At 47.6% G+C, this 14797-nt stretch overlaps 2 protein-coding genes across 2 annotated transcripts in view; one reads left to right on the top strand and one right to left on the bottom strand.

Annotated features, from left to right (window-relative positions):
• CCDC92B (coiled-coil domain containing 92B) overlaps positions 1-4305 on the bottom strand; it is a 30910-nt gene extending 26605 nt beyond the window's left edge. The window contains exon 1 of the mRNA XM_028708718.2: positions 3497-4305. Within this exon, the coding sequence (XP_028564551.2) occupies positions 3497-3550 (54 nt within the window). The 5' untranslated portion in view covers positions 3551-4305. The remainder of the gene's footprint in view (positions 1-3496) is intronic.
• A 9757-nt stretch (positions 4306-14062) lies between these two features.
• Positions 14063-14797, top strand: part of RAP1GAP2 (RAP1 GTPase activating protein 2) — a 192570-nt gene continuing 191835 nt past the window's right edge. The window contains exon 1 of the mRNA XM_028707778.2: positions 14063-14160. Within this exon, the coding sequence (XP_028563611.2) occupies positions 14108-14160 (53 nt within the window). The 5' untranslated portion in view covers positions 14063-14107. The remainder of the gene's footprint in view (positions 14161-14797) is intronic.

The following is a 14797-nucleotide window of genomic DNA, read 5'->3' as shown; positions in this document are numbered from 1 at the left end:
GATTATGTAGTTTTATGTGGTTTTTTAAAGTTGTCAGCCACCAGCCTAAAAGATGGCCCAGGAGCACAGAAACACAGAGAGCTAGCTGCCTTATACAGAGTCAAACTAGCGGTCCATTTAGATCAGTAATGTTGGCACTGACTGACAGCATCTCTCCAGGGTTCCAGGTAGGAAGTCTTCCCCAACCTTACCTGGGGATTGATCTCAAGACCTTTTGCTTTCACATATGCTTTATCACTGAGCCTCTGAACTATTTCAAGATAACAACCAACCAACCTCTGGCAGATATTTCTCTGTCTGTGCTCCTAATACAAATAAAATAAATCAATGATGCAGAATAATGTCTTATCTCTCCCCAGGAAAAGATCCATACCTGGGAACCTCATAAAGGACACCAATTCATTAGAGAGGGAGCAGTGGAATGTTATATGCCTACTCAGAAGTAAGCCCCATTGAGTAAAATGGGAGTTGGTTACGTTTTTCTTGAACTGCACCCTTCAGACATTGAGATCTTGCTTTTCCGCTGGTGCTATTAAAAGTGGCTTACTGTTTTTTAAGGAAAGATTTATAAACTAAACAATAAATGAACAAACTCAGGTGCTTTTCCCTTGCGGGTTTCTGTATAACCGCAGACCTAAAATCTTGAAATACAAGAAGGCAATTGCAAAGTAGGTACAAATGCATTAAGGAGCATTGAGACCGTATACCCAAGAGAATACAGTGATGTTCTCTAGGTACTTAACTAATATCAAGGGACATGCCAAGTAAACATCTCTAGCAAGAATGTTTATTATTAGTATTAGTATTGGAACGGGGAGATTCTGCTCTTGATCTGCCCATCTAACCTCCAACCAGTCAAGGCTTGTCCGTAAGGTCAACCAGGGTGCTGCCCACCAGCCTCAGTCTGCCTTCAGCCATTCCCTACTTGCCTGCCTTCTCACATGCAACCAGTCCAGAAGGTGGCCCTGCCTGTCAGCTTTCTGCTCTGTTGCCCCTGCAGAACTCAGCAGGGAGGAGCATGGGGCCCAAACTAGAAGCCGTTTGCTCTGGCTGTCATTGCCTCTGGCGCCACCTACTGTTCAGCTCCCTGCCTTCTGCCCTATCAGTCCCAATGGGCACTTGGGAACCAAACCAGGGATTCCAATTATAATATTTCAACCAGGTTCATAGGAAAGAAGGGGACGGACCCTTTCATGAGAAGAAAGGCGTGTGGGTCAGAGGGAAAGTGACTGTGGAAAAGAGGAAACAAGGTGCATAGGAAGTTGCCATACATTGAGTCAGACCACTGGCCCAGCTAGCCCTATATTGTCTACACTGACTGGCAGTGGACCTCCAGAGTTTCAGACAGGGTTCCCTTGACCCCCAGTAGGAACCCTACCTGGAGATGGCAGGAGATTGAACCTGGAACTGTCTGGATGCAAAGCAGATGCTCTTCCATTGAGCTACAACCCTTACCATAGGACAGATCTGCGATTCCACAGCTGTACCGCAGAAGCACAACATTTGCTCTGGAGATTCATCTTCTCAGGACTTTTGGTTGTTTTAGGATTACACAGGCAGGCTGAGTTGCCTGCCAGAGCAGAGGCGGCTATTTGTCTGCATGGACCAATGATCTGACTTGGTATATCAAGCTGCTCCCTTATATGGGAAGTGTTTCCAGTTCCTGGGCAATGCAGTTTTCCTTGGTATCTTCCAACTCAAGAGACATCGCTCCCGGTGGCGTTTTTACTAGACAGACAAACTCCAGAGAGGAAGCCTCGGTTTGTGTGTCGCAGCAAAGTCCAGCCGTTGAGTCTGACGAAACTTTTAAAAGGAAGAGGTTGATGGTGGTGTCACTGGTATGTGTGGGGTCACAGCCCACATTGTCAGAGGCAAAACGTAACCCCTCCTCCTGTGACAGCAGTCTAGAGCACAATCTACCCACTGAGTCCGAAGATACAGGTTGCTCACCTGGAAGCGACCCAATGGGACATAGGAAGCTGAGTGGGATCCTCAGCTCAGTATTGTCTGCCGCCAGTGTGGTTTAGTGGTTAGAGTGTTGGACTAGAAGCTGGGAGACCAGGGTTCAAATCCCCACTCAGCCATGAAGCTCCCTGGGTGACCTTGGGTCAGTCACCATCTCTCAGCCTAAACTCTACCTCGCAGGGTTGTTGTTTGGATAAAGTGGGGAGGAAGAGAGCCATGTATCCCACTTTGAGCTCCTTGGAGAGGAAGGTGGGGTATAAATACAGGCAACAAATAAATAAATTCCCAGACTGGCTTTCCATGGTTCCAGGCAGGAGATATTCCCTGCCCTACCTGGACAGAAGCTGGGACCTTCTGCATGCACAGAAGATGCTGAACCCTTGACCTATGGCTCTTCCCTGTGGTTATGACCTCTTCTCCAGATGTTTGCCCAACTCATAGAGTTGGAAAGGACCTTGGGAGGTCTTCTAGCTGAACCTCCACCCATCATTGCAGGTCAGAAGAGCAGAAGGACCAGACTGAGTGCTCAAGTGGTATAAAGGCAACACTTCAAGGGGGACGAAGAAGCTGACAGGCAGCGCCACCCCCTGGGCTGAGAGTAAGTAAGGAGGCAGGCAGGTGGGGGCTGGCTGAGGGAAGACACTCAGGTTGGTGGGGCAAAGCCCCCTTTGCCGAAATGGACCAGCTTTCACTGGGTATTTGACCTCTGAGTCACCACTTTATCTGCTTTCTTTCTTTTTTTTTTAAAGTTCAAAGATCTTGGGTGCCAACTCTTTTATTCTTCTTGGCAGCTGGAGAGGAGAACACTCTGGTGTTTGCACTAAGGGAAATTGAATTGCTGCTCTCTTGTTTCTGCCTAGGGCAACTGCCTTTGAGCATAAGCAGAGTGCTTTTTCTGATCCCTCCCACCCACTCCAATCTGGGCTTAAAAAGGCACCTTCCAAGCCTGAGGAGTCCCCATCTCTGCTGCCCCGAAACTCAACACCTCCCTTTGTTGAATTTAGGAACAGAGGAAGTGTCTTATACCAAGCCAGACTATTGGTCCATTCAGCTCAGGATTGCCAACACTGCCTGGCAGCCTCTCTCCATGGTTTCAGGTAAGGGCTGTTCCCAGACCTACGGGGAAATGCCAGAGACTGAACTCTGGATGCTCTTCTGCATGCTCTAAACACTGACCTATATGGCCCTTCCCCTGAAATTAACCAGAGGTGGATGAGTTGAGACTGTGCCATGGATTCCAGGCACCAGCAGGGGGTTGGACTAAATGACCTCTGGGGGACCCCCTTCCACCTTTCCAGGACTGCAAAGCAGCTCTGCTCCCTGGCCCTTTTAAAAAGCAACAACCAGCCAATCCACAAACTTCTATTATTTAGCAGGGAGCCAGTGGCATCACCATCTCCAGAAAGCGGCAGCTGCTCTGTATTCAGGTTTCCTTGGAAAATCTTTCTCTCTCTCTGCTCCAAAACAGATCTCAATATGCACATCTTTCCCTCTCCGTCTCCCCCGCTTCCCACCGCCTCGCTTTCCTTACCTGGGCAAAACGAGGAGGCGACAGCAGGAACTGGTGGCCACGACTCGGTGTCATCAATGGAAGGAGATGCCAAGGCAAGGAAGGGCGAACAGGTTGGGTCCTCCTCCCCCCTGGAGGGTTATCCAAACGCTCCCCTCCTCCGTGTCAGCCACAAACCCCCGGCGGGTGGCGGCGGGGAGGTATTAAGGAGGGAGGCGGGAGGGAATGGAGGGGGAAGATCCCCTCCCGCCACCCCTGGCGCCCCCTTGCTGGGTTTTCTCCTCCTCTTCCTCCTGGATCTCCTTCAAAGCCTCCTGGCGCAGTGGACACACAAGGGCACCCGTCCCAAAGTTGCGGACTCCATGGTGGCTCTCTCGGTTGCTTCTCCCCCGTCTCCCCGGTCCCCGTCCTCTTCCTCCTCCTCTTGCGCCCTCTTGGCAAAACTGGGGAGGTGATGGTGATGGAAATGGTGGGCGCCGGAGGTGGTTTGCAGCAGGCCCTGGCAGGTTAGAGGAGAAGCAGAGGCGAGCGAGGGAGCGAGCGAAGGCGTAAACACAGAATAACGTGACCGGAACTGGTGAGATCAGTCTGGGTTGGCTTGTACAGCAGCAGGAGCAGCAGGGAGAGGAGGAGGAGGAGGAGGAGGGAAGAGGAGGATGGCTCCACTTGACAACATCCAGCCGATGAAATCACCTCTCTGTGCCTCCCCCTGGGGACTCGGCCATGGCATTGGAGGCTGCTGATTCAGCACAGAGCCAGGGGAGAGTGGATGGAGACTGGGGTGGTGGTGGCAGAGACCCACCTGGGGAACAGAGGCGGAGACATCTATTTTAAGCCAGACCTCCTCCTCCTCCTCTTCTTTCCCCCCTCCTTGCTTTTCCCTGCAGCTCTCTGAGATCCCAGAGCAGGAAGCGGAGCACCCAATCCGCCAATCGGGTACTTAGAGGAAGCTCACAGGCAGGAATTGAAGGCAATAGCCTAATATCATTTGCTGGCTTCCCGGCGGCTGACATTCAGAGATATGCTGTTCCTCTACATGGAGGTTCCACCTTCGGCCAGGCAGGCTGTTCTCGCACAAAGCAGGGCTACAGCTGCTTATATATGAGTTACCTGAAATCATAGGAGCCTACTCCTAGGGGCTAAGGTCCCACTGGCCCCCCAATAAAATATTTGGGGGGGCACCCCCAATGTTGATGAACATTGCCATTCAAATGGTGTGTGCACGCTGCATCTTGTGATCGATTATGCAGGGTGGGGCTTACCTGCCCCCCCATATTTTATTCAAGTTGGTACCTCTGCTTGAAATGGTCAAGTTCCAAGCAAAGGTGACTTGTACTTTGTCACTGGGTCCAAAGATGCAGCCAAACTGAGATGCTTTAAGCTGAGTTTCATAGAATCGTGGAATCATAGAGTTGGAAGGGACCCTGAGGATCATCTAGTCCAACCCCCTGCAATGCAGGAATATGCAGGGATCAAACCTGCAGCCTTGGTGTTATTAGCACCACGCTCTAACCAACTGAGCTTTCCATTTTGCCAAAAAAGTTGGTTTGGCGCCCAAGCCTGAAACTAAGAAGCAAGATACAATATGTTGGCTTTTAAGTGCCCCACTTTTATTTTAATGTTTACTGGGCACAATGTGCCCAGAAAAAGGTAAGATTTTGAGTTGCACAGAAATGGAGAAAGCTCTGGGACATGAAAGCTTACATCATAAGCAACCATTCTCAATCTCTCTCTCTTTTTTATTTTTTTTAAAATAAATTTTTATTAATTTTCCAAACACATAATAAAAACAAACAATACACAAAACAAAGACATACAAACATGTAAACATGTATAATTTCATAATCTTATTTTCATGCACCTTACTTCCCGGACTTCCCCATACCTCCCCTTTCTCTCTCTCTCTCTCTCTCTCTCTCTCTCTCTCTCTCTCTCTCTCTCCCCCCCCCACCCACACACCCACACCCACACCCACCCACACACCCACACCATTATACAGCTGTATCTGTAGAAATATAAAAGAGAATTCCAAATGATAGCTTTGTCAATGTTTATATGCAGAAGCCCACCTTGGTGTAGGGCTTAGGCCAGCCTTTGCCAACCTAGCACCCTCCCAATGTCATTGGACTGCAACTCCCATCAGCCCCAGCAAGCATCGCCAGTGGTCAGGTTTGATGGGAGTTGTGGTCCGACAGCATCTGGTTGGAAGGGAGGATCACATGCACTGCTCTGAGTGTGGTGTGGTGCTTCAAAGGCCAACAGATTTATAGCAGCAGAAGCTTTCACAGGCTAGACTGTAGAGTCCACTTAATCAGGCTACCAGAGTAATCTCACTAGGAAGGAGCTGACCATGGTGCTGAACTCCAGCAAATGCAGTACCCCATCCTTCTTCCCACACTGTCAGACCTTAGTAAAGCATTGTTGCTCATAAACACAACTATTGCCCATTGCTTCCATCTTCCATATGTAAATTGTATTTAGTAGTCCAAGGTCTAAATATTGCTTAGAATAAACAGTATTAACTTCTGGTCTGGATGGTAACTTTCTTTCTTTCTTTCTTTCTTTCTTTCTTTCTTTCTTTCTTTCTTTCTTTCTTCTTTCGCGATCACTTGTAGCCAAGTAAGATTGTCTTCCATAAACACGGTTTTAACAATGAGTCTGTAAGTGACTGTGGAGACCAATTCTGGATCCATATGTCCTTTCACAGCGGGGACATTGGTTTCTGGGCAGGAGTTGATCACGCTGTGGATTTGCCACATGTGCCTTCCTCTTAGCACATTTCTCCCTTGTGTCCTGAGCTTGAGTGTCTTCAAAGCCCACAACACCTTTGGTAAAGGCTGTTCTCCAATTGGAGCTCTTGCAGGCAAGTGTTTCTCAATTGTTGGTGTTTATACTACATTTTTAAAAAGATTTGCCTTGAGAGAGTCTTTAAACCTCTTCTATTGACCACCAGCATTATGCTTTCCATTTTAATGTCCGGAATAGAGTGGTTGCTTTGGAAGACAATAATCAGGCATCCACACAACATGACCAGTCCAACGAAGCTGATGTTGAAGAATCATTGCTTCAACACTGGTGATCTTTGCTTCTTCCAGTACACTGGTATTAGTTTGCCTGTCTTCCCAAGTGATGTGTAAGTTTTTTTTGGAGACACCGTTGATGGAATCTTTTGAGGAGTTGGAGATGGCGTTTATAAGTGGTCCATGTTTCACAAGCATACAGTAAGGTTGGTAGTACAATAGCTTTGTAAACAAGCATTTTGGTTTCCCTGCGAATGTCCTGGTCCTCAAACACCCTGCACTTCAATCGGGAGAAAGCTGCACTTGCAGAGCTCAGGTGATGCTGGATTTTGTAATCAATGCTGGCCCTTGTGGAAAGATAACTGCCCAGGTAGGAGAAGTGATCAACATTTTCCAGTGTTATACCATTGACTTGGATTCGTGGCGCTGCAGAGGGGTTATTTTGTACTTGTTGGTGCAGCACTTTGTTTTTTTGGATGTTGAGTGAGTGGATGGTAACTGTGGAGCCCAGCTGTCCAGCTACTTTGTGGGTACCACACAATATATCAAATATATGCACCAGGTAGGGCTTGGTGTTGGCACAGGCTGGGGTGAAAAATGGAACAGCAGGGATGGTTTTTACTTTATCATTTTCCCCAACTCTACACAAAAAAGGAGGGCTGTAGCCTTGGTAGCAGAGCACCTGCTTTGCTTGCAGAAGGTCCCAGGTTCAATCCCCGGCAAATCCAGGCAGAGATGTCCTAAGCTCTGCTCATCAGCGTCAACAAAACTGAGCTAGATGGACCAATGATCTGACTAGGTATAAGGCATTTCCTAGGTTCTCATGTTCACATGGGAACAGGCAGTTCTAGAGGGCCAGTAGATAAGATGCAGAGATATGGCCAAAGATGTTGCATGCATATGGCCCCATCAGAGGGTTGTGTCCAGCTAAGTTCTACTCAGAATAGACCCATTGAAATTAATGGAACCAAGTTAGTCATACTCATGATTTTCAATGGGAAACAACCCAATGTGGGATACAACCCAATGGGTGGTATTCAATGCTAGCCCTTCTCAGAGTAGACCCACTTAAGTGAATAGGCATGGCTATTAGACATGACTGCTCTGGTCCTGCTTATATGGTAGGTTTCCCACAGGCATCTGGATGGGCCCTTTGAAACAGGATGCTGGACTAGATGGGCCATTGGCCTGATCCAGCAGGCTCTTTTCATGACTAGGTAAAGGTAAAGGGCCCCCTGACCATTAGGTCCAGTCGTGGCCGACTCTGGGGTTGCGGCGCTCATCTCGCTTTATTGGCCGAGGGAGCCGGCGTACAGCTTCCGGGTCATGTGGCCAGCATGACTAAGCCGCTTCTGGCGAACCAGAGCAGCGCACAGAAACACCGTTTACCTTCCCGCTGGAGTGGTACCTATTTATCTACTTGCACTTTGACATGCTTTCGAACTGCTAGGTGGGCAGGAGCAGGGACCGAGCAACGGGAGCTCACCCCGTCGTGCGGATTCAAACCGCCAACCTTCTGATCGGCAAGTCCTAGGTTCTGTGGTTTAACCCACAGTGCCACCCACGTCCCTTTCATGACTAACTTAGGTTCATTAATTTAATTGGGTCTACTCTCAGTTGTTGGCATCCATTTGTCTTGGGAGACAATGGTGTGTGCCTCTGGGGGTAAAGTCAAATCACTGCATTAGCAACACTCACCAGGGTGCAAGCCGCCCAGGCTACAAGACTGGTAAGAGGTCCTGGGCCGCCCAGGCGACAAGACTCCCCTCTTGGCCTCGCTGATGTGGTCCAAAGAAAACCAGACCAATACATTTGGCACCAGCTTGGCTGCAGGAGTTGCCAAAAGGAGGCATACAAAGATGTCATGCAACCATCTTAGGGACTCCACTCTGGATTTGTGTAGGGTTTACTCCTTCTAGGGCTTTGATTGCCTTCTAGGGCCAATGTTAGAAACTAGAGAAGAATATTCTGAAAAGTATTGGGCCTTTTTATTTCATTTCAAAGAGTTATCTGAGAAAGCTAACAGATAAGGAGGCAATTGCAAATGAAGGTGAAGGGTTTGCCTATCGCTAGTAGTGTGTCAATACAAGTGGAATGTTAACGGTCATGCTTTGACTGCCTTCAGTTTGCATTTGGTTGAAAAGAAGGAAAGAACGAAAAGCAGAAAAAAGCAGAAAAGGAGACATCACCAGAAGTCATGTTTATGTGGCATGAAATTTGAACTTCTTCTGGCACAGATTATGAATAGCTGAAGCTCTGTGTTCTTAGGAGGTGTCTCTCAGCTCCTCTTTGTGAAAGCCTCCGAAATTATATTTCAGCAGAGCTAGTCGGACAAGGGACATATGATTTTTTTGAATAATTTATTTCACATAAGCTTCTTATTGACAATGAATAATTCAACCGGCTCTATTTAAAGCTTAAGAGCCATTTCTGCTAGACCCCTGTTAAGATAGTATGGCAGGTTAGAAGAAAGAGGTTGCTGCTGGAATATTCTCAACTGCCTGGTGAAGGCTTTAAAATGCCAACTGTTTCTGAAATCGCTTGAGTGGAGAAGTGGAGAAACACATGCACCTTGCTGCTGCAACTTCAGATTTGCCACATTTGCGTGGGTTGTGAAAAGAGCACCTTACATTTCTGAACTCAACATTTAGCTAGAAATGCATGACTAGTTTTGTGAACCCAGACATCTGCGCCTCCATGTGCCTCTGTGGCGATGGATTTATGTTTCTTAAAGAGCACTTTCCTCTGGAGCAGGAGTGGGGAACCTGAAGCCCTTCGGTTGTTGACAGACTCCTAACTCCCATCAGCCCCACCCAGCGTGGCCAATGGTCAGGGATGATGGGAGTTGTAGTCCAGTAACAATTGGAGAGCCCACAAGTTTCCCATCGCAGCTGTTTTCTACTACATGTTTTTGGGGGATGTGTATGCTTTGGCCACATGCACCACTGGCATAGTGTCCCTGGAGGGATGGCCAAGGGCGGTGTGTGTGTCTTTGGCCCTCCAGATGTTGCTGCCATGCTTGCCTGCCTTAAATCAACAGAGCCCCATGTAATAACCTCAGTGACCCACCATCGTTTCCAGTAAAGACCTCTAAAATGATAAGCCTGTGAGTATGTCTGCAAGATATAGCATCCCGAGTGTATAGATGCATGTGAGTAGGACTGGTAAGAGCTCCCCTTTCAAGATGAATCTGGAAAACATCCACTGTCTTCTGCTTGCAAAGAGTCTCTAATCAAAGGTGCATTAGGGAACTTTAGACTCCAGACTTAATGGACTTACAGCATCCCTACCTCCAGATGATAGCGTGTTTTTATTTAGCTTACAACACAATATAGCAAGCTAGCAACATTTGAGGGTGGGGGAGCTGATGGTGGTGGCTTCTCAGCTCCTTCTGCAGAGTGGGACCCCTGACTACTGCCTGGAAGCCCTGATCCAACAGGGCCACCATCTCTATTGCAGATAAACGTCCTCTTTCTCCAGTGCCACAACCCATATGCACAAATCAATATTCAACCATCCAGACTTTGAGGGTGTCTATTCTTAGCTTATTATGTGCCTCGCCTGTTATGCTGCCTGCTCTTTCTGCCTCCAGCCCCTTCACCCCCCACCCCAGGCAAAGCCCTAGCTGCTTCCTTCTTATTCTAGGAAACTATACATTTCTGTGAATGGAAGAGAGGGGCCCTGATCAAAAAGGGTCATCGTTTCTGCAGTGCACAGCCCTTTCGGCTTTCTTCATTGATTTCCTATTGCCTGAAACACACACACACAGCCCTCCATGCAACAACGAGACAGGGTTGCAGAAAGATCAAGGTCAGATATTCAGGGACAGACGGCTGTCTTCTTAAATGAGGTCATCGCTCCAGGATACAATCAGAGAGAAGAGAATGGATGGGGTGAGGGGGGGGGGAAGAGGGAGGAGGAGCCATTGCATCACAGTCCTGCCACTCCTCCAGCTAAAGGTGAATGAGAAGCTGGCCATTGTCATCTGAGCTGGGGATAATTCCTGCAGCGATTCATGTTCTTGTTTCAAAACCTTCCACTTTAGCTGGACAGAACTCATGCCACAGAATCAGGGAAGCCAACGCTGTGCTAAGTTGCCCATTCAGAGAGATCCCTATCAATACTCTGCAGGATCCTGGTGTGTTGAAGGCTATAATATGAATTCAACAAGTAACCTGGCAAAAGCAAGGCAGCCAGTTCAGGTGGCAGGTACTGGGGAATGTGTTTGTGTGTGTGTGTGTGTGTGTGTGTGTGAGAGAGAGAGAGAGCAGTGGTGGCAACTCCCCTCCCTCCGGCATTTCTACTTAGCCTAGTGGTAGCTGGTGCCCCTTGGGGACAGAAGGCTGGGAGGTCAACAGTAGATGGCGCCAGAGTCAATGACAGGTGGAGCCACCTCCCTGTGAGTTCTACAGAAGGCAACATTAGGGCTAAGGAGGAGGAAAGAGGCAGTGCCAATCTCCCCACTCTGGACTGGTTGTAAGTAAGAAGGCCAGAAGATACGGATTGGCTGAAGGCAGACTGAGGTCAGTGGGGCTGAGTTTTATTCACCCTAACAGACGGGCCTCCACTACCTAAGCTGATGGTCTTTCTCTTTGCAAGTAAGAGCTGTGCATGTGCTGTTTGGCTTTGCCCTGGGCCCACTAAGCTAGCCTGCTGCCCTCAGTGTGGGGTTTGCAGCCCAAACCACAAATGCATGTTTTGCTAGACAAGCACAGGGCTAGTATGCAGAGAGTTCCTTCTGTGTGTGGTCACTTCCTTTGCCTCCTTTGGGCGGGGACTCTGTAACAAAGAAGAAAATCCTTTACTGTATATTTCCTTCTGCCTGTGAGGAGGACACAACATAAAACTTCTTTGGCTCTTTGGCTGTTGTTTCAGAGGTACAAAGAGTGCACAGAAATTTTCACTGAGTTTGAATAACACATATTTTAAGGGTTTGCTGACCATATATAGTATCCCTGGACTCATCACTGATTGGTGTTGTACATTAAAACTGTTTTCTTTATGCGATACTGACCTCTGGTGACATAGAAGGGAATTACAAACTTCACTTTTCAAATCCTTGATGTAGTTAAACCTACCATAGATATACAGTGGTACCTCGGGTTAAGTACTTAATTCGTTCCGGAGGTCTGTTCTTAACCTGAAACTGTTTTTAACCTGAAGCACCACTTTAGCTAATGGGGCCTCCTGCTGCTGCCGTGCTGCTGCTGCACGATTTCTGTTCTCATCCTGAAGCAATGTTCTTAACCCAAGGTAATATTTCTGCGTTAGCGGAGACTGTAACCTGAAGCGTATGTAACCCGAGGTACCACTGTATCTTTCAGGGGTGTGTGTGTGTGTGTGTGTGTGTGTGTGTGTTTATCCCACTTTTCAAACAATGTTAGAAGTGGCTTACGTGAAAATAAAATATAATAACAATAAAAACACACTTTGAAATTCCAGGTAGCATTAAACCAGCAAAGCACAAATTAAAAGAGGCAGCAGAAATCAGTGATAATGCCTCTCTTTCAGAGCTTCCAGCTGTCTTGAGATCAGGGAAAAGAGGCTTCCCACTTGGAGGAAACAACTTCTGGTCACCTTTGAACACCGGCATCCTCTGCATTCATGAGCAAACCCCACTGTAACTTGCAAGAGCCAGATTCCTACCTGAATCCATGGTTACAGCCAGGTCATTTTAGATCCTGGACTCAACATTGTCTCGCTGGCACTTGCTTTGCAAAACCATGTGGATTACTTCTCCTGCGAAGCACACCGTTAACATTCCTCTCTCTTGGAAGAAATTAAAGACTATTTAGCTAAATATTGTAATATAAGACAATTAGAAGATACTTGAAAGTATCTGAGAGGCCTAGGATTAGAATAAGAATGTTGTATAGTAATATGGATTTAAGTGAAAAAGAAAAGAGATGAAGATAGCTAATTGAAGGAGTTAATTGTATTAGAAAGAGGATTTTGGAGAACTGTTACGAAGGTGTTACAATGAAATTCAGTGAGGGGGGAATTGAGGAAGTCAGACTACAATGAAAGTCAACTTGGATTCTAGAAGTAGTGACTTTTTATTCTTTTGTTCTTTTAGTATTGTAAGGTGTTTTGTTTTGTGTTTTTTATATGTTATATTTGTTATAAATGTGGAAAATCAATAATTTTTTTTTGGAAAAAAAAACCCAACAACATTCCTCTCTCTGCTCCCTCCCAATGTTCCATGCTTTGCAATGGTTTCTACATCCCTGACAAGTTAAAGCAGGAATGGAGGACCTCAGAGCCGGGGTGGGGTGTGGGGTGGGGTTGGGTTCTCCAGGCCTCTCTATCAGACCCTACTGGCTTTTCCCAGGCCACTCCCCCTTTCTGCAGGCAATATATGTCACTGGTCCTGTTTTGCCCCTTCTTCAAGTGTTTTTGCCTGGCTGGAAGTTGTCCTTGGACTGTAACGATGCTACTTCCTTGCCTGGATGGACGATAGACAGGCATGCTTGTGAGTGTGTGTAGATACTAGCCCCTGCACAAAGGCAACATTCACATTATTGCTCCGCCCACTTTTGCACAGGCCACACCCACCTGTGGCCATGGGAAGGTTGCCCAGAACGGATGAATGTGGGATGAGAAAAGCTCCTCACTTCTGTGTCCTCCCCCCTCCCCCCAAAACCCCCGAACTGTTAAAGCAAAAAGCGAAACCCAGTTTCTCAGCCTTGGTCAAAGACATACTCTGAACATGTGCAGGTTTGCATTTAAGGAAAGCTTTTAAATCCTAGTCCCATCACGACTGCAGGAATAAAATGGATCTTGTTTTTGCTGGCCCGTGCAAAGTGGATTTTGGCTGCAGGTTTAACCCTGCTTGCTCGGGAGCAAGCCCTATTGAATTCAATAAGGCTTCTGAGTAAACATGGTTAGGATTGCACTGTTACTCAGCGATATGCAGGTGGGGACTAGCTGAAGGCAGACTGAGGTTGGTGGGGCAGTGCCCCATTTTCCCTAGAGGACCAGCCTCCAATCTTGGAGAGCTGCTGCCAGTCAGTGTAGACAACATGGGGCTACATGGACCAATAGACCAACTCACTGGGTTGTCTCCAGGGCTAGTCCTCCTCAGAGTAGACACACAGAAAATAATAGGCATGGCTAACTTGGGTCCATTCATTTCTGAGTAAAAATGAGTTGGAGGCAACCCAGCATAAGGTAGATCCCTGAATTGCTGGGGGTTGGACTGGATGCCCCTGGGATCCCTTACACCTCTACAGTTCTGTGATTCTGTAAATCTATGATCCCTATGCCTGGCTTGTGGGCTTGAGCTCCAAGGTCAGCCCTCCAGAATGCATCCAGCCTAAACCTCTAGGGGAGGCAAAAAATCTCTGAGCTTTACCTTCCCTGACTTCCACTGGGACCTGGCTTGTGTGCTTGAGGCCAGGACTGGGAGGTTAAGGCAGGCTCCCTCAGCAGTTTTGCTGCTTCTTGATGCACCAACTGAGTACCTGGTTTGGCTGCTGAGTAGCTGCTGCTGCTGCTGCTGCTGTTGCAAAAACACCCTCTATTTGTCCCTGGCTGAAGGCAGAGCATCCTTGGGCTAGGTTAGAGCCGGTCCCTTTCCCCCAAGATCTCGAGAGGAGGAGGAGGAGGCACCATGGCTACGAAGAAGAAAGGGCCGGGGGAGAAGAAATGGGAGCTGGTGCGATGGTGAGTGAGAAACAAGGAGACAAAGTGATGCAGGAAGGATGTCGGCTGGTGAGGAGAGCAGTGCCTCTGCAAACTCCTGCCAGGAAGGGGAGGGTCCAGGCTGCACCACTCTCTGTGTGTGCAGGATCCACGAAGGACAGGCTCAGTGTTAGGACACCTGCTCTGCAGGCAGGAGGTCCCAGGTTCAAACTGCAACATCTCCAGGTAGAGATGAGGAAAGACCCTTCACTTGAATCTCTGGGGAGACGCAGCCAATCACTGTGGACCAGTAATTCAGGACCACCATCTGAAGGCAGTGGGATTTCCTTGGGGTGTGTGCTAAGAAGCTTGTGTGTGTGTGTGTGTGTATGTGAGAAGCTGGTATTGCTGGACTGATTTAATCCATTTGGTTGAATTAATCTAAATAGTTGGTTTTGAGTAGATGTGCAATGAATTGCGACTGTTTTGGATTATATTGTGCGACTGTGAGCTGGGCTAACTGTGAATTTATTTATTATATATTTTTTAATTAGGTTCCACATTTTTGTATATATTGACATTAACCATTTCACACATCCAAAAAAATTTAAAAGATTCCTTAGAACCTACCGGACTTCCCTCCCTCCCTGGGTCCTTTCTATAATACAAAGTTATCTGC

This window comes from Podarcis muralis, chromosome 15, assembly GCF_964188315.1.
Source record: "Podarcis muralis chromosome 15, rPodMur119.hap1.1, whole genome shotgun sequence".
NCBI lineage: Eukaryota > Metazoa > Chordata > Lepidosauria > Squamata > Lacertidae > Podarcis > Podarcis muralis.
The sequence above is the reverse complement of the archived record's forward strand: the minus strand, read 5'-3'. Positions and strand labels throughout refer to the sequence as shown.